The sequence below is a fragment of the Juglans regia genome, chromosome 7 (assembly GCF_001411555.2).
Source record: "Juglans regia cultivar Chandler chromosome 7, Walnut 2.0, whole genome shotgun sequence".
NCBI lineage: Eukaryota > Viridiplantae > Streptophyta > Magnoliopsida > Fagales > Juglandaceae > Juglans > Juglans regia.
Genome location: NC_049907.1, coordinates 38662101 through 38688294, shown reverse-complemented (window position 1 = coordinate 38688294; position 26194 = coordinate 38662101). Strand labels below are relative to the sequence as shown.

The window sequence follows — 26194 nt, the reverse complement described above, 5'->3', positions numbered from 1 at the left end:
ACTAAGTAATGGAAATTGACAAGAATATTGGCAAATGATCTTAACCTACATTATTAGAAACAACTAGCCATCAAATTTCTTGGGAGTCCTTCACTTCATTCTGAAACTTCAATCAACTGTTTTTAACAAAGACAGATCCTCCGATACTCTAAACATTTTTTTTTAATAAGTAAACATTCTCCAATACTCTAACATTTGGAACCATATACCATGATATAATCCAAATCAAAAGGCTAAGCAACTAGGTCACAATGAATTCACGAGTGAGAGAGACACAGCTAAGCCACTTTAAATCAACATACCGTGAGCTGTTCACCCAACAAAATCCTCCAGTAATACCACACCTGAGTGAAGATTAGGAAGTTTTCACACTTGAACTCCCTGGAATCTGCAAAACTCGACAGTGCCATGGCCAGGCTGGAGAATGACCTGTCCCAGGTAAATTTGTAATTTCAACTGAACCCTGAAATTCCATCCATGCTGAACACTCCCCCCCTGCACCCACAACGATGCTTGTGTTCAGCCATGAGTGGACACTTCACTCCACTTTTGACCTCGTGCATCTCTCCTGTACAACACAAGGGCAAATACAGGAGGAAAATGATTATGCCAACGTCAAAGTGTCAACTACCACTACGATTATCGCTACCCATTACGTAGTGATCAACCCGAGTGGCCATAGCTCCACCGCTACTAGTAAAATACCTCACTACACATCTCTGTATTCCTACTTGTCAGATCAAATCAAGCAAGATCAGATCAAGCATTCGTATCTACTGAGTAAATTTCCTACTGCATCTATTGTTGCTCAGAGGCAGAACTAGAGCACTAATAATATGATAACAACAAAACACCCAAATGTAATCAAACCAACATTAATGAGGTTATATAAGCTACCATGGCTTAAACACTACGACAGAGGAGAAATTCGAGATGAGCTAGTAGAGAAATATAAGCACGACAAATTTAAGACTACACTCAAAAGCAAATATTAAATATGAGGAGCATCTAGTACGCCTCAAAATTACTACTTATTATAAACTAGCAAAATAGATACTGCAAACTACGGGGAATCAAGCAATCCAACCAGTCCCAAAGCGGGTTGACAACCAACTGCGCCGCTCCCTCTGCTGCTTTGCACGGAAAAAAATTCTGACCCTCTCATAGAAAAGAAACAAAGATGAAGATTCAGTTGGATCCCTAGCCACATGATTACTGTTGTTGGGTTCGGGCCTGGGCATTGGCATATCCACCACCATAGGCAACCTGCCCACCATGAGGACCATTCACCTGAGCAGCACCATAATTTCCAGAAGTCTGTGATTGCTCAGATCTCCACGCTCCATTTCCATACCCTGTATTTCCATTCGCATCACCATAGCCACTTCCCACGTAACCACCACCACTTCCTTGCATATCCCCCCCAGCAGGACCACCAGCATTGTTACTTGGGACACTCCCAGAACGACCTCCAACAGCACCATACCCAACAGGATTTCCATAAGACCCATCACTTCCACCATAACCACCATAGCCATAACTTTGATTCCCATACCCTGTGGCCCCACTGGGCGACTGACCTGTAGGTGCTGAGCCGGGGCCACCACTAGGAGCACCAGTGCTGCCACCTGGAGCACCCCAAGCAGCAGTGTTCCCATAACCCATGGCACCATATCCAGTGGGAGCTTGAGCGCTCCATGAACTTCTAGAAGCACCCGGTGGGCCACTTCCAAAACCAGCATTAGGAAGATTCGGGCTTCCATATGCCGCGCCAGCAGGTCCACCATACCCAGTATTGGCACCACCATAACTGCCATAAGCACCATAACTAATACCATTATTGGCAGGACCATACCCATAGCCAGGTGCACTATATCCAGAGGAACCATAAGGAGCAAAACCACCTCCGGTACTTTGTGTCTGCATGTACCTATTGGAATCCATTCGACCATCATATGTATTTGGGTTGCCACCAGATGCCCCATAGTTTTGATAACCACTGCCAAGTGAACCACTACCACCGCCTCCCATGGTACGGTTTCCCCCACCAGGATTTGCATCTTTAGGAAGAGCTCGCTTTACTTCCACTTGTTTACCATTTAAGTCATGGAAGCTTTTGTGTAAAACCCTATCAACAGCTTCTTCATCGTCAAAGGTAATAAACCCAAACCCACGAGGTCGCCCAGTATTCTGGTCATACATGACTACTACATCAGTTACATGGCCATAAGATGCAAAATGTTGACGAAATTCTTCTTCACTTAAAGTGGAAGGCAGCCCTCCAACGAATATTTTCTTGGTTCTGAAAGTTCCACCACCCCCAGAGCTTCTAGCAAGATTAGGATTCACGGCTTTGGCAGAAGTCTGCTGTTCCTCTCTCGATAAGGCCCTCTTAGCCTCAACCTGCAGAAACATAAAACAAGCGTTTACGATGTGATGCTGAAAAAGTATTGCAGCCAGCTGCAACATGAGATCCTATAAAAGAGCCCCACAAGTATATAAATAGAATATCAAAACCTTGGATAAAATTTAGACAATTATACCATGTAATGCATAGAAATGAAAACAAATACAACAGCCACATATTGGAACCACAAGGATCATTATCTTGACTAAATTGTTGTAACAGAGGACAGTAAAGACCAAGACAGAAAAGTAAGAAAATGAAAGGAATGGTACAACTATTAAAAACCTTCTCTCTCTTTTTTTTTTTTTATTGGCACCGGGTGTCCAAGAACAAAGTCCCGACTAATTCAGGTAATCAAGGGGAAGTTACCCCAATCCGATGGCCCCTAGAAATTTTTTGCACCCAAGAAGATTTGAACCTTAGACCTAGAGGGAGCAAACCACCTTAAAAACCTTCTTTTAAAGGATATGCATTAAGAATTTTTTCTTGGTTAAAAATATCTGAAATTCTAAATTTCCTTTTTTCCTTTTAACAATGGAACTTGAAATTACCCATAAAAAGGATTGAAAAAAATGTTCATATCTCAACCCAATATCTATGAGCTTGAACAATCATATGAGAATCCCATTCTCCAAGCATCAATCGATGTAATCAAAATGTTAGTAATGGTTTACGATGTCTTCACATAGTAAAGGTGCCTGACACTACAAATCAAATATTCAAAATGTTGACTAGATGCAGATAAGATGCCACCAAACATGCAAACATGTCAAGATGTTGGAAAATGGGATAAAAATAAGGGTAAATCTGTTAGATATCAACCTCTAATTCAACAAGCCTGCAAATAGAAGTAATTGCACACCCAAAACTCACACACCAATTATTTCAACTCTCGAGACAAGTAAACTCAGTAAAGCTCATTCCTACTAATTTGGGCCAACTAAGCCAATATCATTTTTACTACATTATTTTTTTCCACTAACAACCAAATCTAACAATCAACATTCACTGAACATCCATGAGATCTGTATTAACCAGGGGAAAATGTGCGCAAGCACTTGATATTTTTCAATCTATCAGCAATACTTAACCAAGAGTGCATGATATTTATTTTCTCTAAGGGTAGAAGAATTCTTTTTTTCATCATTGTCCGAGAACAAAGTCCCGATTAATCCCGGGGGTGCACAGGCCCTCGATAAGGAGTTTCCCACAAGTGCACCTCGGGTAATTCAAGGGAAAGTTCCCCAGTCCGATGGCCTCTAGAAATTGTTTGCACCCAATAATTTTTACATCCCATGAAAATGATACTGTTTGTTCATGCTTCAAGACAAGATAGCAAGGAGATTCATTTGGCAGTACAGACAATGACACACTTCAAATCCTCCAGCTTGCAGTGGCCAAGATACTCCGTAGTACATATCAATTGTGATACCCGATTTGAGTAGTGAGTATAGGTGGTGTATGGAATCCCACATTACTTGGGAGGGAGAGGATCTTACTCTTTATAATGATTCCAATGAGGCTCCAATTGTACCATTGACTAGTCCTTTTAGAGTATGGGCCTAGACATGGCTTGGCCTTCCTTGGAGCGTTACATCTATAATAAATAGTTTAGCCCCTATGGCCCTAATGACCAATAACATAATTACATACTTAGGAAACCTAGGAAATCTACCTCCCGTCTTTTTTATTTTCTTAAAACAATATAGCAAGGCATCACTGCTGCAAGCTGTTTCCAGAACACGTAACAGGCTTAAAACAAAGGATATATAAATGGAAGTGCAAAGAAAAATCCCTTGCACACTCCAAATAAGAATAAAAACCTAAATCAAGAGACCCAAAGAAACCTAGATCTCAAGCTATAAGCATTCAGCATCAAGTCGTCAATGTCCTTGAAATTGTCAACTACCAACTCCAAACAAAGATAAAGGAAAAGGAAAAAAGGAAAAAGAGAGCATAGAAGCAATAAAGGTCAACTCAAGTTCCAAACTTACAAGAATTAAATCAAATCCCTTAAAATATGCGATGCCACATAAAACTCCAGCAAGCCCAAAAACATGAAACGCATGTGTAGATAATAATTGTATTAGCAATTATTATGAAGAATTAACACCCTAAATATCTAAGCTCAGAAAAAAGAAAAAAAAAAAAAACTACCCAAAAAAATCAAACTGAGAAGATTTAAACAATAGCATCAGGAGAAAGCACAAGTACCAGCGGAAAACTGAACCACGGCAACCCAATAAAAACATAAAAATCCCAAAAAACCGGAAGCTCAATCATTACAACAGCACCACATTATTAAACTAAATCTTCAATAACCAGTAACCCCAGCATAAAGTAGAACAAAAACCCATTCACCGAACAGAATAAAAGCCCCAAATAATGGAAGAGTCTGAGAGCTCCCTTCTCTTTCTATCTCTCACCGTTCTGCCATCAATGGTGTGGCTGTCCTGGAGAACCCTATCGAGAATGGAAGGATCTGCGAAGACCACGAAGCCGAACCCTCTGGGCCTCCCAGTGGTCTTGTCCCTCATCACCACAGTCTGCAACACGTCCCCGTAGTTCTCAAAGTACTCCTTCAGTTTTTCCTCCGTGGTCTCCCAAGAAATACCACCGATGAACAGCTTCCCCTGATCCGAATCCATCGCTCTCTAGCTTCCCCGGGCCCTCTCAGCCAGTGAAACTATGACTGGGAGATTTTCTTGGAGGGGTTTGGGTCGAGGATTTGGAAGAAAGGTTTGTGGCCGTCTCTGGGTTGAGAGAGAGAGAGAGAGAGAGGTTGAGCGAGAGAGGAGGATTCTTATGGTCAATTACGAACGGAATATGAAAATGTGTCCAAGAGTAATGTGTTTGGACGGTTGGGATTCGTTTGGAAGTGGGTAGCCTAAAATAAAACATTAAAATTCATTTCTAGTCACAATATGTTGATATTTTTAAAATTACTATAATTTTGCGCTTCGAATATATTACTAAAATTATTTAAAAATTAGAGTTCATTTAAATGATGAGATGGGATGAGTTTTTTTTTTATTAAAACGACTTTGACAAAGAAAACCAGCCTAACAACAACGAAAAAATGGAAGAACCAACCTATCAATTCTCAACAACCTTATAACTGGCAAACCAGGACTCAGAAGTCCCTACTGCACCCAACCTAGAAAGGCTATCAACCACTGAATTTCCTTCTTTAAAAACATGATTCACCGAAAAAGTGATAGATGAAAGAATATTTTGGACATCCTCCAAAAATTCTTCTAAATACCAAGTACCACAAACAACAGCATTGGTGGCACCAGCATCTAAAGCCCTGGATTCCCCAAACAACAGCCATCTGTATTCAACTTATACCACCCTCCCGAAGGAAGCTGCCACTGCACCACTTGCATTCTTCTTTTCTTTATCAACTTCACATGCAGATTTAGCTCCTTCAGAATTCATTCATCTCTTCTATTTAAACTATTTGCTCCCTTTAACTTCAACGCCACCCAAGCTATCTAGTACTTAAACTCTCCGCCAAATAGCTTCTTTTGACTCCACCTTACCCTCCATTCTCACCTTACACCTCTAAAGCCACAACTGCCAACAAGTAATACATGGAATAAGGCCAAATAGAGTACCCCTGTAGGAGGACCTCTTACCTCTTCTGAGCCAACTTTCCACTCTTTCTTTCCAACCCCAAGAAGGCACAAAAGTGATGCCAAGCAGTGCTGAACATCTTCTACAAATATCATTTGCAACCTGATCGAGAGCAAGGACATGATTTAAATCTTCATAGGCACCATTACTACAGCATTCACACTTTGACACTAGATTTATCCCAACCCTCCCCTCCTTATCTTATCATCCACTGAGAGTGAATTATTCATAGCCATCCACATGTTAATCGAAATCTTCTTCGGAAGAGCTGGGTGCCAAATCCATCATGCCCACTGTCTTTTAGGATGCTTAACACGTAGTGACTCCCAGGCAGACTTAGTGGAAAAGTTTTCATCCAAACTTTCTGTCCAAACAAGACAGTCCTTCCCTTCTTTCATACTACCAAGCTGTTGTATAATCTCAATCATTTTTCCTCTCCCTACCAGTCCACTGATCAACTCCTCATTCCACCCTTGATCCAATTTACACTCCTTTTATCGTGAGATCCGGCAAAACAACTGGACCAAAACTTAACCCCAACGACTCCTTCTCTGACCATTTGTCCCACCAAAAGGATATATTACCCTCATTTACTCTCCATCTAGACTTTTTTTAGAACATCTGGAATACACCTCATAATCATCCTCCAAAACCTCAATCCTTCAGAAGGATTTACCAAGGAAATGTGCTTTCCTTTAACATATTTAGACTTCAAAAATTTCACCCATAATGAATCTTCTGTCAAAAGCTTCCAAGCAAATTTCATATGTAGAGAAGTTTGTACCTCTAGCAAACTCCGCAATCCGACACCCCCCAATAAAAGCTACTAAATAGTCTATTAAGAAAGGAAATAATTGACACAGGACAACGAATGCATGAAAGCAAGTGTATCGGAAAACTTGAAAGCACATGCCGAAGAAGAAGCAATCTGGAACCTTTAGACATCACCTTGTGTTGCCATCCTGCCAACCTCTCTCGCAGGTTTGGGAGTTCATCTCATCTCATCTTATCATTACACCTTTTTCAAATCTCCATATAAAATATAATAAACAATTCAACTTTTTCAAATCTCAATTCAACTTTTTTAAATCTCAAAATAATAATAATATTAAAACATAATATTTTAAACTTTCTAACAAAATAGAAAATTCTCATCTCACCCCCAAACCACCTATACTGGGAACACCTAAATACTTGAAAGGGAAATTGCCTTCTGTGAAGCCCATGAGTCTAAGCAATGCCCTTCTTCAAGACATAGTGATTTTTGAAGAGAAAAAAATAGTTATTTTTTCTTTATTAACAACCTGTCACGCCCATTTCTCATAAACATGAAAAACCTCCTTTATTGCCCTTAAAGAATTCTTCCCCCCATTAGCAAAAATTATTATGTCATCAACATAAAGTAATGTGATATCAGAGGAGCTCCTCGAGGTAAAGAAAACTTCCCAATACTTCCTTCCTCAAACTTAGCCTTTAACAATCGAGGTAAAATTTCTTCAACTATAATAAAAATATAAGGCGATAATGGATCTCATTGTCTCAACCCTCGACCACCTTTTAGGGTTGACCACCTTTAAAAAAACATTTAATCGTGCCATTCATCACCACAGAAAACCAAAGAGATGTTACACACTATCTCACCAAATTACACACATGGGTAGAAAAGCCAAATGAGGACAACACATACATCAGAAATTCCCAGTTGATACTATCGTAAGCTTTTGCAATATCCACCTTGATCATGACGTTACCACCCCTTGTTTGTCTATTTAAACTATAAACCAACTCTTGTGTTAAACTCACATTCTCAAATATACTTATACTAGGATTAAAAGCTCACTGTTCCAAGGATACAAACCGAGGAAGTACCAAAGCTAAACGTTTTATCAAGAGCTTAGAACACACCATGTATAAGACCGAGAAAAGGCTAATAGGCCTAAATTTATCAAAGCATGTGGATTGCTCATCTTGGGAATTAAGACCACCTAGGTAGAAGAATAATACATGGGAATTGTCGTGCCTCTAAAAAAATCATGAGTGGCCTCCACCACATCCTCCTCAACAATATCGCAACATGATTGGAAAAATCTCGAGCCAAAACCATCCGGCCCCGGACTACTATCCACCGGAATCGAGAACAAAGCTTCCTTTACATCCTCCATTGAAGGCATCACACAAATATCAGCATTTTCTTCATCAGAGATAATTTTCTCAACCCATGGAGAAAGATCCGGATGAGTCCCACCAGGTCTAACCTTCAAAAAATTCGAAAAATACTCTACTTCTTCTAAATGAACAGCTTCTGGAGAATCCAATATCCTCCCCTCCCTTAGTGTCATCTCCCTTACTATATTATTCTTTTTACCATTGAAATGCTTAAAGAACTGGGAATTAACTTCAATTTTTTCCATCCACCTTTATTTCGCCTGTTGTGCCAGCCTCATCTCCTCCTTTTTTTCCCAAGCCTCAAGCTCCAATTTTATGGCCAAATAAGCATATTCATCTTCCTCTAAAACAACCGCTTGACGCTTAGAATCTAAATCCTCTAATGTGTTTGGATGTTAGGAGCAGCTCGGCTCAACTCAATTTTAGACATCATCTAACATCCAAACGCACTTGAGTATTCATTTTAAGCTACTTCCACTTGAGACTTCGCGGGACCCACTGACAAAACGCAGAAGAAAAAGCCAAACTTTCTCTCAGCGTTTCCCTCAAAAAGTAATGGGACCCACAGACATTCTCTCTTTATTTCTCTCTAAAAAGTAGCCAAACTCTCTCTTTATTTCTCTTTCCTCTCAAAAAGTAATGGGATTCATTGACAGATTCTCTCTCTATTTCTGCTTAATTTGTGGGACCCATTGACTCTCTCTATTCATTTCTCTATTTATCTTCCCTGCAGACCAAAAAGGCATTTCGGCTCTCAAGCAGGAGACACATTTCTCCAGCTCAATTCACGAGCGACTGAGAGCCCACTCGAGCGGGAGAAAAATGTCTCCAGCGTTGAATCGAGCGAAGCTCAATTTGGTTGCGATTCAAAAAAAAATTCTTACGCGTTACATGTGTTTTTTTTACCATTAATTAAATAATATATAAATAAATAATAGAATAAAATGTGGACATGATACTATTGTAATTTTATTAATAATTATTTTATTTTATTTTTATTTTTTTTACATGCATCGAGTGAATTTATGTTTGATTTATATTATTTATTAATAAAAAATTTAATAATGTTCGATTTATCTTCTTTATTAGTAAAAGAAATAATAAAATAAGAGTAATTCTACATATAACAATAAAGTGCATAAACATCGCGTAATCGTTTTGAAAAATAGTGGAGTCCACTGTTAAAAAATTAATTTTTTTCATGTGGGTCCCATATTTTATTCACTTTTTTTAAAGTGTTTACGCGAAAGTTTCATAATTCACGGTTGCAATTATCTTTTCTCATAAAAAGTATTAAATTCATCTTAACATCTAAGCATACTTTAAACTCAGTTTAGATGGGCCCAACATAACTCTCTCTATTACTTAACTTACTACTATTCATAAAGAACTGAGTTCAGCTCACCATCCAAATGCAGCCTAAATCTTTTTCCAGCTTTTGAATATGATCATAAGTCCACCCAAACACCTCTTTATTCCAGACTCTAGGGGCAATCTTTAATTTTTTTTGAACTTTCATGCAAGATGCCAAAGACCACTCCCCATCGCCTCTTCCTTCCAAATCCTTGAAACCAAAACTCGAAATCCCTCATGCATAGTTCACATTTGGTGGAACTTAAACAATGAAGGACCATAATGATCCCGAGCATTCTAAAGCCAAATAATCATAGGAGCATGATTTGAAGAACTTCTAGACAAATATCTCATGTGCGCACCAAAATATACCTCCAACCACTATGCCCATAATATACCTCCAACCACTATGCCCATTACACCAAGAAAAAGGACCTCCAATTGACGTCATTTCCATCAGCCCATCACTATTAATAAATTGATTAAAATCATTCATTGCACCAAGTGAGCGGGGTCTTCCTCCACGTCTCTCTAAGTCATTGCGGATGATATTGAAGTCACCTACAATAATCCAAGGACAACCCAAAAAATTGACATTAACACAATCCAACCAAAGAGCCCTTCTATATACTTATGTACATTTTGCATAAACAAAGGAAACCACCACACTCTATCCATTATCAGTCACCAAGCACGTAATATGCTGATTGTTTCGCCCCACTAAACTAACTTGTACATCGTTACCCCATAAAACCCATATCTTCCCTTTCACTCCCCCATTCGACAAACAATTAACAAAATTCATTTCATTTTTCAACTCCACCATTTTATCTACCATTTTAAACGGCTCTGCCAATGCCACTACACTAGGATGAAACTCACAAACCAATTTCTTCAACCTATGTTTCAAGGTGCCTATCCCTCGAACATTCCAAAACATATAGTTGCAATTTATAGGGTCAGTCTAGAGGGTTTGCTATGAACCCTAGTGGAACTATGCAACTTTTTAAATTCCTTCCCTGCATGGCGACGTTCCATAGTTTCTGAATCTGACATGCAGTCTTTTATTTTGCCCATATTCTCCACAGCATCCTTTCCCTCATTATCAGAAAAACTCCTCACCATTACATCCAAAGCCCAGTGACCAAATGCCTTAATCAAGCATGTAAGTCTGGGAGAGTCTCCTCAATTGATATCTCTTGCAACTCCACATCCTTTTCTCAACATGCTTCATATTCTAATACTGTTATTATCAAATTCTCAACAGGCCTCATCCCCTCCATCTCCCCTGTAAAGGGTCAGAAATCTTCTCCATAACCTCTTCTGACTCATCAATCTGTATCCCTTTCTCCAACAAATTATCGACATGCACACTCTCTTCTTCACACACACCCCATCCGAAGTCTCCACCAATTCTCCCTCTTGAACCTGAACCTCAGAGGACTTGACATCATTGTCCTGTATTTCAAAAACTACGGCATCTTCTTGATCCTTACCATCATCTCCCATATTCTCAACATTAGCAATGTTTTCTCCCTTTTTCAATTGTGCCTCATTTCGAACTCATGTCTTCTCTGGCTTACTCTCCTTGCTTCTAGGTTGTTTATTCTTTCCCTTACAAGTTTTTTCATTGTGGCCTTGCACATGACAATTCCTACAATAGGTCGATAAAGTTTCATACGTAACCTCTTGATACCAGCTCATCAGTTAATGCAAGGTACCAATCCAGAAACCCATTTTTGGTTCCTTTGAAGCATCCCTTTCAACACAAGCTCGAGCACCATCGGTTCGCATCGCACACTTTGTTGTGTTGTCTCATTTAATGTACCTCCCTATTGGTGCATAAATACTCTTTAGAAAAGAATCATGATTAAAATTTGGAGATAATCCTGGAAGCATGATCCATACTGGCACAATTGGCGGTTCTTGATCTTCATTGAATTCCGGTGTCCAATGAAACGCCATATAGGGAACTCCTTTTATATCACAGCTTTCTCTTGACAATGCCTTCGAAAAGTCCTCCTCCAAAGCCATACGTATAAATACGTTCTCTCATGGCAAAAACATCTAGTTGCTAAGTTCTCTCATGGCAAAAACCACTGGTTGGTTAAGAAGACCCCACCGATTACGTATATAAACCCTTATCTGATCCAGTGTTGGTCTTTATTGCAGAAAATTCAAAACAATGGAATATTTGAACGGCAAAGCCAATCAATCAATTTACTCCTTCGTAAAAAGCACATAAATTTCCCCATCGATTTGTTTTAGTGGCCTAAACGGCGCTTCCACCTCAGGCAGTGGTTGCGGATGGTTGCAAAGATTGAAATATAAGATCAATAAAAGATTTTCCTCTAGCAGCCAATGTCGAGGGACAAGAGGAACCATCGCCGATAGTCATCGTAGTACAAAAGCCAAACCCTAGCAGAGCTTAGAATTCTCTTGCCACGTCAACTTTTTTTCTTTTTTTGATGAGATGATTTTAGATGAGTTGAATAAAATATTATTATAATATTATTATAATATTATTTTTTAATATTATTATTATTTTGTGATTTGAAAAAGTTGAATTATTTATTATATTTTGTATGGAAATTTGAAAAATTTATAATGATGAGATGGGTTGAGAGTGTTTCTGTATACAAACGGGACCTTAATGTGTAACACATCACTTAGTCCATTATATTTATAAAAGAAATATTAATATTTTTTATACAAGTTGATGTGATAAATTTTCATATTATCGATATGTTTGATGTATTAATAAATAAACTTATTAACCCCGTCTGGATAATGAAAGTATTTCATCTTATCTCATATCATTTCATTTCATCATTATAACTTTTTTAAATTCTCACACAAAATATAATAAACAATTCAAATATTTCAAATCTCAAAACAATAATAATATTAAAAATTAATATTCTAACAATATTTTATTCAACTTTCAACTTTTATCTAAAACATTTCATCACATCTCAATATCCAAATCGCACCTAAGTTTATTCTTTAAAACATCCAACCAAATACTAGAAAAACATTAAATTTTCTCTAAAATAATTTGTTTCAGTTAGGTTTGGATAGTGAGTTGAGATGAGATGAAAGTTAAAAATAAAATAAAATATTGTTAGAATATTATTTTTTAATATTATTATTGTTTTGAGATTTAAAAAGTTGAATTATTTATTATATTTTGTGTGAAAATTATAATAATGAGTTGAGTTGAAATTAACTTGCAATCCAAACCAAACCTTATTTGTTTTACGAAATTAAATTTTAAAATAATATCGTACATAGTTCAATGTTATCATGGGTCATTTTTTATGAGATTGTAGATCTTTTGTTTTTCACGTATTAACAAGAAAATAACAAAGTAGGAATGGATTTTCATTTCTTTTCTTTCGTTTGTTGGTTTATATGTATATGGGAATTAAGATATGAAAATCGGATCATTAGACAAAATATTATCAGTCTTTAAAAAATCAATGATTTTTTTTTTTTTTTTTTGGCTTAAGCAAATTGTGGTTCCTCAAAGATACGTGATAGATTTGGACAGTGAGTTGAGTTGAGATGGGATGAAAGTTGAAGGTTGAATAAAATATTGTTATAATATATTTTTTAATATTATTTTTATTTTGAGATTTGAGAAAGTTGAATTGTTTATTATATTTTGTTTAAGAATTTAAAAAAGTTATAATGATAAGATGAGATGAAATGAGTTGAAATCAACTCATTGTCCAAACAAGACAGATTTCTTTACAAGAGTTTGAGGAAAGTGGATGCAATTAAAGCATGGAAGAGCATGGAAGCTCAAGGTTGCAGACCATAGAGAAGTTCCGGAAAATCTAATAATAAAAGGGTCAAATGGCAAAAATCTGATAAAAAAGGGAGATGCCTGCTTGAAAATGATGTGTAAAGGGAAGAAGTGCATTTATCTTATTAGATAGAATGGTGTAAGGTAGGAATATAATATTGATGTATGGAGAATTTAGGTCTCCTACCAAAATCGAAGTGCTCTGGATGAGTAGGGGTGGAACTAAGATTTAGTGTGTGGGGGGCCAATTGGCAAAATGTGTTGTATGTAGAGGTCAACAGCAATCAACTGAACCGACCGTCACCGACATTTAATATTAACCATATAAGGTAGCTATCTACGGATAAACTAAATTATTAAAGTCACTCATTTGAACCTCTCACTTAAACTCCACCAGACTTCATTTTCCTCCACCATGGTTGCTAGCAAGCCAATGATTCTACAATTTTCTAACTCCAAAACAGTCTCCATGCTGTGAAGAACAGGAAAAGAGCAAAAAAAAAAGGTGGAAGACTGATAAGGAAAAATAATTTGTTTTGTTATTCAGTCGGTGAACAAAAAAAAAAACCTTAAATTTCCTTATGTCAATTTCTATCATTGGCTAGTGGAGATGGTGTGTTAGTAAGTGTGAACAAAAATAATAGATTTAGACTTTTAGAAATTAACATGCTACTTTAGGGGTGTTTGAGTGTTGATGGGGCAATCACAAATATTTTAAGGATATTGAGTGTAGAATTATAATTCTATCGTACATTATATTATTTCTTAAAACTTTTGGGGAGGGGTAGCACTCAGCGTATACAAAGTTCCACCCATGGGGCTGAGCAATCCTAGCATAAAGGGAGTACTGAGCTTGAGACCTTAAGGCCTCTGAAATCTATGTGAAGCAGCACCTGATGCAAGATAACAAGTAAATTGTGAGCTAAAGAACAAAATTGTGGGTGCTTATTAAGTTAGAGAATCGGCACGTCAACACAACAACAGTGTGCAGTCTTGTTTGAGTTGGAAGTGTGGAGATACGAGCATTAGGGCATCATGCTTTCGGCACGGCCGCAAAGGGCTACTTTAGCAACATCAGTATTGTTTTATTAATGTGTTCTGACATAGCCGCAAAGTCAAAAGAGGTGCCAAAGAGCAACATGGCATGACCGCAATGAAGAAGAATCGGAGAAGGCATATAGAAGAATCTATATACATATTTCTTAAGTCCTCGTTTGTTTTCAGGAAACTTCTCATCTCATCTCATCTAATTATTATAATTTTTTCAAATTTCAATACAAAATAAAATAAACAATTCAACTTTTTCAAATCTCAAAACAAAAATAATATTAAAAAATATATTTTAACAATATTTTATTCAACTTTTTAACTTTAATCTCAACTCATCTCATCTCATCTCATCTCCGATAACATTTTTATGTCATATACCTTCACATTTGTCGGGACTATATACTTAGAAATAACCTTATTCGTGAATAAAATGAGGAAGGAAAATTATATACTAGATACTATTTTCTTTTTCTTTTGGTTCAAATCCGAATATGTATTCGCCTTAAACTATTAATATTTGTTATTTAATAATTCATTGAATTTCTTAATGAGACTGAGGTCTAAGTTATAGTTCAAACTGTGAAACTACCACTTATCTCAAAAGTTTAAATTGATGAGAAGAGATATATTTTATTATTTATTTTATATCTTAACACTCTCCCTCACGTGTAGGTCATATTTTCCTCAACGAGTGGCCCAACATGTAGAATATTTAATTAAATGAGGTAAAGTGTAGAGTTAGGGTTCGAAACTTCGAACTCAGGATCTCTGCTCCTATACCATGTAAAATTACCACTTATCCAAAAAGCTTAAATTGATGAGAATAGATAAATTTTATTATTTATTTTATATTTTAACACAAATGAAACTTGAGAGAGTGTTTGTGACTTCCAGTCATTTAGGCTCCTCCTATCTGATTTTCAACAAGTATGGTGTTAATAGGATCATGATAAGTTAAGGAGGTTGCTCCCCCTATCATTTTCATTCATGAGAATAATACTAATTTCCTTTAAATAATCTTGTATTGCAAATTGTAGTAACTCTAGATATTTAGCCTATTTGCCTTATTATTTCAAAAAGTTAAAGATATAGAAGTGTTCTTTTTTTTTTTTAAATATCCTCTAGTCTAATTAGAAAAATCATCATTTTTGGCGGAGGAATACCTTATACATAACTCATGTTCATTAAAAACTTATTCCAAAAAAATGAAATAAAGACCAAAATAAACAAAACAAGACTAAGGCTTGTAAAAATAGCAGGAAACCGAACTCATAACCAACACTTAGACAATTCTCAAATACGGCAACCCACTACGATCAGTGCTCAATATGCCCCTATGCGAATTAGAAATATTTCCTTGTGAAAACTCGTTGTTGCAGCCCCTACTTCCCAATCTTGCAAGCCAATCTGCTACATAATTTCCCTCCTTAAAAACATGTTGATACCGAATATTCAACACCAAGATAAGGCTTCTTATTTCCTCCCAAAAGTCCTCCAAGTACCAGACATTACATCTGTGCCTTCCTTCAACCAATTAACGATCAAAAGCGAGTCTAGTTCCACAATAATATTATTGAATCCAAAATTCTTGCAACAGTGCAAACCAAGTAGAAGATCCATTAGCTCTGCCCAATTATTAGAACCGAAACCAGTACAAGCTGCAAACGCAAACTGCAGACTTCCAACATGATTTCTTAACACTCCTCCAGCTCCCAATTCCCTTAGATTATTTAGACTACTTCCATCTACATTTAACTTAAATCATCCTGGACTTGGCTTATGCCAATAGACTACATAAACATGTTTTGAACGAGTATGAGCAATCGGCAACTTCAACTCCTGAAGAATTGTAATGTCCCTTTGATTCAATCGATCTGCAACATGCAGCCTACTACCTACCCAGCCAATCCAATATTTAACAAACCTCCATAAGGAACCAAAGAGTTCCCTTCGACCTTCCATTCAAGCAGAGCAGCACCTAGACCACAAACTTCAAGTCAAAATAACCGAAATCAAACCAACCAGATTCCCTACCTGTGAAGCCTTCTTTGTTCTTCTAAACCATGCTTTTACCGACTCAGACCAAGATTGGTTTACCACATAAATTAGAGCAAGTCTTCCATAATTCAGAAGCAATTCTACCCCCATACAAAACATGGTTTAAGTCTTCAAATGCTCCCTCTTCACAACAGTCACACTTGGACACCATAGGTATACATATGCGCCTTATACGTTCATCCACACTCAAACTTTGTGAAAAAACTTTCCACATGGCAACCGAAAATTTCCTTGGCAAAGCAGCATGCCATATCCATTCCGACCATTGCCGTTTTGGAGCAACTACACGAACCAAGTCCCATGCATTTGAAATGGTAAACCTGTCATCCGGATTTTCCAACCAAATCAAAATATCCGAACCATTTTTTGTGCCCCTATATTAGACAAAATCTTGTCCGATAATTCCCGATCCACAAGTTGCACTAAGAGGTCCACATCCCAACTATTCTCCACCATACATTGCCTAATTTTCAACTTCGAGAAATCAACAATTCTGAGCTCTTCACATATAGGTCCTGGCTCCAACCACTTATCTCTCTAAAAAGAAATATTTACTTCCTTTACATGCCATTTCGAATGATTAAGCACAAACGGAATTGAATCCATAACCATCTTCAAAAATCGGGACCCCTTCAAAGGATTGACTAACGAAATATGCTGATCATTCACATATTTGGCCTTAAAAAAATTTGCCCACAAAGAATTTTCAATCAGAAATTTTCAAGCAAATTTAAAATGCAAGGACTTTTGAATGTCGATCAGATTTCTCAAACCAACTCCTCCCTCATCAACTGGTTTACACATCAAGTCCCATTTAACTCTTTTGTTTGTTTGTTTTTTTTTTTTTTTTGTTGCTTCCCCTCAATCAAATCCCAAAAAAATGTGCTAAACAACCTATTAATCCACGTGAAAACCAACTTCGGAGCTTGTAGAACAGCCAACAAATGAACCGGCAAGCTTGATCGTGCCCCTGATGATAGAAATCTCATCTTCCATCCTTCTATCCCAACTATGTTATATCTTTTCCTAATTAGGGATTTTAGAGATGAGGAATTGGGTCTCTTCATCAAGCAATTCAAAATAACATACTGCAGCACAAACCATCAACCATCGATTATATTAGTAGAACTGTATTATACTTGGCTGATTGTAAAAATTATCATTTAAGACGACTCTCCCTTATCAGGAAATGAGTGGGGACCAATCTATTGGCATCATGGCCCTTTTATTTTTCTTTTCATGTACTGTAATGTTTTAAATGGATGTTTATCGAAATCCCACCCTTACTCTATATATTTTTAATGAAATTCTCGCTTAAAAAAACTAGGAAAGAGAGAAGTTTTTTATTCAATGCATTCTCAATACCGTTGTGTTGTGTTGTGTTGTGTTTAAACCTAAACCTTTCCTGGTGGACCATTGAAAGGTTGTGGGCCTTAAGGCTACAAAGTGTGAGTTGTGAATATGATGAGTTGGCCAACGGACAACTTGTTTAAAGCAAAGCCATCAAACTGACTGCTCAGCTCAATCCATAAAATTCTCACAGCCCTAAAAACACAACGAAAGAAACACGGTAAAGGGCAAAAGTGTGAGAGCAGCTCTTTTTGCAGTGCACATTTCAGACAAGCCGGAGATTTTGTCCTTTCTCTTTTATAAAAACCTCGTGCGCCCACCACATCCATCATCATTAATGTCACAACGTTACTATTTTCAAAAACCCGTTGGAGCCAAGTAGAAGCTTAAAATATCAATGCGTCAATAAACCCTCTCTCTCTCTCTCTCTCTCTCTCGTCTCTCGCTCTGCCTGCATTGAGGAACTCAAATCATGAACAACATTCCTAGCTCTTTCTGAACTTAGCAGAGAGCAGTCATGGTGTGTTTCCTTGCATGTTTTGGTTTCTCCAACAAACGAAGGCGGCGAAAACCTTCCTTTAATGCTCTATCTGGAGACCAGGTAAACTCATGCTTTAAACTTTCAACAAATGGTTCTTTTTTCTTAGTTTCGTTTCATATTGTTTTAGTTCATTGTTGAGCTAGTTTATTGTTGCAGAAGCATGGAAGTTATGAACCTTTACATTCATCTGTGCCTCTAGATCTTGACATCACAGAAGACCCCATTGGCCCGTGTTCTGAGTTCAGGTCAGACATTGATTCATTGTCTCTCTCTCTCGTTTATGATAGATGTTAGGTGCTGTTGTAATGTCTTTGTTGTTTCTCAGAGTTAGAGAGAAGCCCAAGGAGAGGCCAAGCCTCAAAATCAGAAAAAAGGTCCGCTTTAATTTGAATGTCCAGACCTATGAGCCGGTTCCGACCGATTACAATCTTTCGGAGAGCGATGAGGAGAAAGAAAAGATAAAGAAATGGGAAGAAACAGAGGAGGGAGGCCTCCTCCCTATGTTTTCTAAGGGGGACACAACAGAATGGACAATGGGCTCGTACCCCTCAAATTATAGGTACCAAAATTGCAGTGACAGCTACGATGAGGAAAACGACATAGCTTACGAAGAAATTGATCTGGATGATGATGATGCTGATATCGATTATTACGATGACATTGAAGACAACAGTGACGGGGGTGATGAAGAATGTTATGGAGGCAATGAAATTCTCCATGAACGAGGCCAAGAAGAGGTTTCTTGGCGGTTGGAGTCTTCATGTATGGAATCACATAAGTTTGTTTCTTCGGTTCAGTTGACAAAGGATAAAAGCACCAATATAATGCCCACTTGTGCATCAAACGTCAGAGAACTTAAGCCACTTGGGTTGCATCAAAATGCTCGAGATAGAAGCCACTATGTGCATTCTGTGCTAAACCCAATAGAAAACATCACCCAATGGAAAGCAGTCAAAGCGAGAGCAGCACCACCTGAGCGCCAGAGGAAGGAGAACATAGAATCAATGAAAAAACCAACTCTACCGTTTACTTTGAAGCCAATCGTAGATCCAAGGTCTTTCTCCCATCCAAGCCAGTCCAAGCCTCTAATGCAAGAAATTGCCGTTGATGCCAGCCTTTCAAACTGGTTACCAAAGTCAAATAGATCTGAGATCACAACCCATTGCTCTTGAAGCCATTTGAGTGAATAAACAATTGTCTTGCTGATCCCATCCAAGGAGAAGAAGAGAAGGTAGACATATTTGGTGTTAATAGTAGCAGACTCGTATATCAGATTCTCAAGGGAGTATCTCGTATGAAATGTGATTAAAAAATTCAAACTCAGCCTACTTCTGCACAACCACTAAAAAGTGCAACTGGTAAACATGGCTAATTTGGATACAACGATGAAGATTACAACAGCAGCACAGCCACAACTAGTTTTTCTAATCTTTCTTGGCTATTTTAGACGGTGTGAACAATCTGGCGTGTTGTTTGCGTTTGTGTTTATAATCTTTGATCCTCTTCCGATTGTTTTGTGAATAATGGCGTTGGGTATTTTTCTATTCCACCGTGTCGGTGGGTTTTGGTTGTCTCTTGTTATGTGTTACTGTTTGTATGAGGGATTGATTACAAATGAAACCATTCAATTTCGCTGATTTTGACATCATTCTCCCATCTGAGTTAAGGATATTGCAAAGAGGATATTGCTTTTACAAATCAGTTGTGCACAAAAGGGTGTCCAGACGACACCAAAGGCAGGAGTCAATTCCTTCCACCCTAAATAAAGAAAGAAGACTTCTAAAACTTCTCAAACTCACTTTGAATTAACTCAGTCTGAATTCAACTGTAATATTACTTGAGAGCCACTTTCACCTTCTGAGATCAATGAATGCCCAACCAGCGGTCTTGGCAATTCTGCTTATGAAAAGATATCGATAACCAGGTCCATAAGAATATAAGCACAGGGAATGATAGTGGAAAACATGATTGTTTTACATGAGAATTCTCACATTTGGAAGTATTGGTTCCCATTAACAAACCATCCTACTGATGATCGATGGGTTAGGATTCCAATTGACAAAAGATCTATAATTTATGTGCTCGTTTTGTCTATTAGTGAGTGGACCATGTGGATGCAAATGTCTTTTGCCTAATTAAAGAAATGCATAAATTAATAGAGCATATGAAGGTTTATGTTCCAGATGAAGATATGCATGGTATATGATAAGAATCAACTCATTAAAAAATAAAAAGTATGAATGTTCATGATATTCTAAATCAGAATACAACTGATCATACAAGATTCAATAGCCACAATTTGATATAACCATGAAGTTTCATAGAGGTTTAGCACGTTCCAAACTACACTGGTTGAAAGAATGTATGCATTTAGCACGTCCTAAAATATTTGGCACATTATGCTTCTGTCAGGAAAAAATGAATGCCATTTTCAGATTTTTTTAATTTATCGAGCATATGCCAAGTCGTTAAGTTCATAGGAGACTAATCCTCTTTAAATGCAAAATGGGATGGTGGTTAGAAAGAGTGGTGAGTATCAGCAGATTAATTTTGTAGATGCGATACTGAGGAAAAGGAGAGAATTGAGGCGACTTATGCATCGTTAAACATGATAATCAATATTCTTTTGGGTGTATATTGTACAATACAAAAGAAATGTGCGTGGCAAAGCATCAAGAAGCTTGATTCTTTGAATGCATAACAAACAACAAGTGAGGCAATATTGGTATCACCCTCATCGGATTTCAACACGATGAGGAGATCCATGCAGTTTGCCTCTGGTTCCAAGAAAGTCACCAAAATCTCACCTAAGAAATGGTTTTAGACTTCACTTTAATGAATAGCACACAAATCATGCTAAACACAAGACTGCAGCTTTGAACCTCGGGCCTATCCTTTCAACTTGAAGATGAGAGGATGCCGGAATTGCACTATAATCATCCAAAGTTGGAGAGAATGCCCCATTAGTTTATCCAAAAGACATTTTCTGACACTCCATGCACCGAATGAAATCTACATTATGGTACAGATGCAAGAATCTGAATCCTCATCGTCAGAGTCACTTGAGTCACTGCAGGCACAAACAGGGGAGTGGGGATGATAGAAGATACCAAAAAAACCATTATGCATCTGAAGCAAACATGTCACAAATTCTATGTTTAATCTCATATTTCATAATTTTAAAATTAAAACTGGAGTCTATTAGGCTATACTGCCTAGTACTAATTTAGTTCTGAAGGAAATGAATCAGATTGAAAAAGCAGAAAGATAATAAAATTTTGTTTTCTTCTCTTGGAGCAACAGATAAATTTATGTGCTAAATCAGGATAGTGTTTATTGACTTTCTTTACTAACATCTTCCAGAAAAAATCATTGCATGTTAGGATGAATGCTCAATTACCTCTGAAGGCAGTGGATCAAACTGAAGAGTTTGAAACAATTATTTGTCTTCTATGCATCAACCTTCAATTACAATTATTTAAGGAAGATACTCTCTCTACCTCCCAAGTAATAGTCATTCTCCAATTTGCACCTCCAATTGACACATTGCACCATCCAACCACAAAAATTGACAAATAGCAGTCGTGTCTAATTCTAGCCATTAATGTGAATGAAAATAGCTGATGCAGTACAATTCTTGACTGTCAGATCTTAACAAAGGATACACATTACAATTTTTTGGTAGCTTGAGGACGTAATGTTTCAATAATCATGGTTTGGAGTGCAAAATGTAAAACGCCTTTTAGTTGAAAGGGTGAAAAACTGATCTTCTCCATATTATTGTAGTGACAAGGTATTGTCATAAGTAGCACCTGGGTTGTGCATAAGATGTGATGAGTCGATGAAATTGTTTTCTGGTCCTTCAGAACATAACTCTGCATGCCCTAAAAACTTCTATGTATGTCCCATCCTTTTAAGGTAATACATCGGCCAGTCCAAAATTCAACACGATAGAAAAAGGACAAGAATTTTGTCCATCCAAACTTTTGCCACGTGCACCAGCCTTTCTAATATAAAAATTCAGCATCTCACACAAAGAAGCAAATGCAACAAAAAATTGGAGTATGATAAGAAGAGCCCAACCAAGTAATAAAGAAATTTCAATTGTCTCAACCATGTGTTTCTATTTAGATAAACTACACTATCCCAACAGTTAGGGTATAAGAAAAACATTGAAGTTCATGTCTTGCAACTGTTCTTAAATATGAAATGCTCTAATCCTAAGATACTTATAATACCCTTGCAACCTAAGACATGCATATTTAAGTTCTTGTCAAAGTAAATAATGTTAAAGATTGGACATAATTATCTTCCGAGGTTGAATCAGGTAGCAACAGCCTAAGGTTAATACTGTGCTTAAACAGCCTTACTTCGGCTTACCAATTCATCACGTGCCAACTTAAACCCTGTCAATTATTCTCTTCAGAAAACACAAATCTTTGTGGTGTAAGGCCAAGACCAAAAAATGTGACGAACTTGTTTAAAGCCAAAGTATAAACCATAAATTCCAAAACAAATTTGATGCAACTCTTTTTTGCGCTACATATCACTCAACTATAGCTTCACCTTTGACGGCACAAACACATTCAGCGCGATATACTCAAGTGAGCTCCTATCCTTCTACAAACATGTTATCCGGTTAGACAATTCTGAAATCATGTTGCAAGTCTATATAAATTCTATCATCTGAGACATTCACTTGCAAAGCCCAACTCCACTTTGCATGAGATCCTTCAAAAAGAAAGACACTGTGGCCCTTTCTTAACAAATTTATTTCCATATATTACGAAATATATTGCCAGATTAGAAGCATGGAAGAAATTTAACAAATAAAAGGTCATACGAAAATGGTGTGTCAGCCAGTAATTTAATATTAATATATGGTGTGTGTATAACGTTCAACAAACAAGGACAAAGAAATGAAACCAATTATATGCAAAACCACCTAAGAAAAGAAATCCCCAACGAACTGACGAAACATGTAGTAACATGGAAAAAGTAATCTAAATGAATTAGTCCAAGAATATAGAAATTTACTCTCGCACTCTACCCATGATCATTCGACCACTAAATGGATGTGCCTATGGACAGCATAGAAGTGCATGAAAGGAGAAAAATATAAGGCTGAACATGATGGGTGTAGCTTAGCTTACAAAAAATATAAGGCTGAACATAATGGGTGTAGCTTAGCTTACACACAAATCCTCCAAAATGTCATGCATCAACTCATCAAAGTAAAAAGAGAATGTACTGCCTGGTGTCACTTACAACAATACAATAATGAAACAAACTTCTTCTTGGATTTTTAAGTTGTTGAAATAATTGTAATGCATTATGATCTGAAAGGTTTACATGTTTTTTCAATAATTGGAAAATATAGATGATTATATACTCTTTAGTTGAATTCAAAGGACCCGTATTAATTTTATAGTTGAAAACATAAAATCAAACAATGGTGGTCTTAAAACACTACATTAATGACAGTAATTTAGCTTCCATGCATTAGCCACCATAAGCTTCCAAACCAAGAAACTCTCTACTCGGGAAAAGAAAACAACAACCAAAACACCAGTATTCTTAACCTATAAAAAACCATGCATATTTAGTACATGACACCGCGCAAACATTACCTCGGATAGAATTCCAGAACCTCTGCGAGCTTATTCCCATTCTTGTCGTTCCACTGCACCTTGAGCCGCGTCTTCTCCGACTTTCTCGATATCCCACCTCGCCGAGGCGGCAACAGCGAATTGGACTCACTTTCCTCCTCTCCATTAACACGGTGATCCTGAACCTTTGGAGGGTCTGTGGCACCAATAGTGCTACTTTTGTATCCATTAACAAGCTTAGCATCCGTATCCATAAAAAGGAAAAAATCAATAATCCTCAACACCGAGGACCCAAATTCTTCGCCAATCAGCTCCGATGAAAACAGAGCAAAGCACAAATCTCTTATCCAAAATTCAGATGATTTCCGGAATTCATCAGAAACCCAATTCACCCAATTGTCTGAAAATTAAGAACTCACAAACCGTCCCCCCAAAAATTCCAAAAATTTGAGGTTGATTCTGGTATAAACTATAAACTACAGCCTTTTCCCAGTGCACAGACGGGGTCAACGCTCATTCCCAGCTTTAGTTTGCAATGATAAAAATCATATAATGAATAAATAAGATGACCGACATCATTAGAACTTAAAGAAATAACAATAAAGCCATCACTGGGTAAGCAAGGGTGGGAAGAGACGCCCGAGAAAATGACGGAAATTTATTTTTTCATCACGGAATTGGAAAGAAACAATAAGAAATGAGAGAATATGATTTCAGGAATGGGACAGATCAGACAGCTCTCATAAAGCAACAACTCGATTGGATTAAGAAAATATACTCAAGAATTTGAGCTATTAACTACTGCTATTAATACGAAGAACGAAAAAGCAGAGAGCTTTCTACTTTTCTGATTGGTCAGGGAGTGAACCCAAACAGAAAACAAAGATTTATGCCGCAGTCAGACTTGGGGAATTTTTCTGATCGACGGCTGAGATTGGATAGAGAATAGTATGCCCGGGGTCAGGCTGCTGGCATACCGTTAGAGCAGCATTGGTTTCTCTTTAAAATCACATGTTTTAAATATTGATTTTAATATCAATAAAAAATCTCATATTAGATTATATACGTTTGTACTAAATAATAATAAAATATTTTTTTAAAATTATTATTTTTTTATATATTTTACAATTAACACTATGGGCTCAAAAATATCAATTTCTTATATCTAAATATTACTAATTTTATATATCAAAATGACCAATAATATCAATAAATATTAATATGTACCAAAAAACACTTTGTATCATTAACAAATTTTATATATCAAAATCATCTTAATACAAATTATACAAAGTTGATTTAATGGGTAGGAGAGAGAAAAAAAAGTAAAATAATATTTAGAGAGTAAATAGTACACTATTCATAATTATACAAAATTTTAAAGATGCATAATTTAATATAGACGAATTTAGAGAGATATTATACAAATATAAAGATGCATAAGCCATTGTCAATGCTCTTAGTTACTCTCGTTGCAACAGTTTGCATTGCACTCTAGGAGAGTAGCACTAAAAAACACCGGCTTATCGTGTGATTCTTTCACTTTAAAGATATGTTTGGATAGTGAGATAAGAATTTTTTATTTTAGATGAAAATTTAAAATATTATTTTTTTAATATTATTACTGTTTTGGGATTTGAAAAAATTGAATTGAGATTTGAAAAAATTGAATTGTTTATTATATTTTGTGTGAAAATTTGAAAAAGTTATAATAATAAGATGAAATAAAATGAGAATTTGGTGTCTCATCTCACTTGAGTTTAACGAAAAATGCTAAATGTAATAAAAAAAAATTTACAAAAAGTTTACTTCTTCACATGTTAGTTATTGATACGTTAAAAATCATTAAATTTGAAATTCTAACAAAATAAGTTTTATAAGTATAAGTATAAGTAAAACATGCTGTCTATAATTATAAAAAAAATATAATCACACAAAATTTTAATATCTTTTAAAAAAAAGCTACTAACGAGTCAGGGTAAAAGATACACTACCTACATTGCTTACAGTACATGATTTGATTAATAAAAAAATTAAAATTAAATTCTATTACCAATCAAATTGTGTTATATCAATAATGTAAAGAGTATGTCTTAGAACTAGGCCATTGTCAATACAAGTTTATAATTTGACTATATTTATCAAAAAGCTTTCACACTGGACTAACTAATGATCAAAAGCTTAACATATCAACTACGGTAATTCTTAGA

General features: G+C 36.6%; 3 protein-coding genes across 4 annotated transcripts; 1 reads left to right on the top strand and 2 right to left on the bottom strand.

Moving 5' to 3' along the window:
- Positions 1-27: 27 nt before the first annotated feature.
- Positions 28-5221, bottom strand: LOC108983014 (heterogeneous nuclear ribonucleoprotein 1-like). 2 transcript variants are annotated; one of them, XR_001994795.2, is made up of 3 exons: positions 4834-5217; positions 1088-2403; positions 28-568 (listed from the first exon to the last, which is right to left on the bottom strand). XR_001994795.2 is itself a non-coding variant. In XM_018954523.2 (2 exons), the coding sequence occupies exons 1-2, from the start codon at positions 5053-5055 to the stop codon at positions 1213-1215; spliced, it is 1413 nt and encodes a 470-aa protein (XP_018810068.2). In that variant the 5' UTR covers positions 5056-5221; the 3' UTR covers positions 834-1212. The 2 variants fall into 2 exon arrangements, 1 of the variants encoding a protein (XP_018810068.2); XM_018954523.2 differs by lacking the exon at positions 28-568 and having other exon boundaries at positions 834-2403; positions 4834-5221.
- A 12781-nt stretch (positions 5222-18002) lies between these two features.
- Positions 18003-20041, top strand: LOC108983010. The gene is made up of 3 exons (XM_018954518.2): positions 18003-18435; positions 18532-18620; positions 18701-20041. Exons 1-3 carry the CDS (start codon positions 18352-18354, stop codon positions 19545-19547), a joined length of 1020 nt encoding a protein of 339 aa, XP_018810063.1. The 5' UTR covers positions 18003-18351; the 3' UTR covers positions 19548-20041.
- A 916-nt stretch (positions 20042-20957) lies between these two features.
- Positions 20958-24839, bottom strand: LOC108983013. The gene is made up of 2 exons (XM_018954522.2): positions 24006-24839; positions 20958-21445 (listed from the first exon to the last, which is right to left on the bottom strand). The coding sequence occupies exons 1-2, from the start codon at positions 24236-24238 to the stop codon at positions 21388-21390; spliced, it is 291 nt and encodes a 96-aa protein (XP_018810067.1). The 5' UTR covers positions 24239-24839; the 3' UTR covers positions 20958-21387.
- Between the last annotated feature and the right edge of the window lie 1355 nt (positions 24840-26194).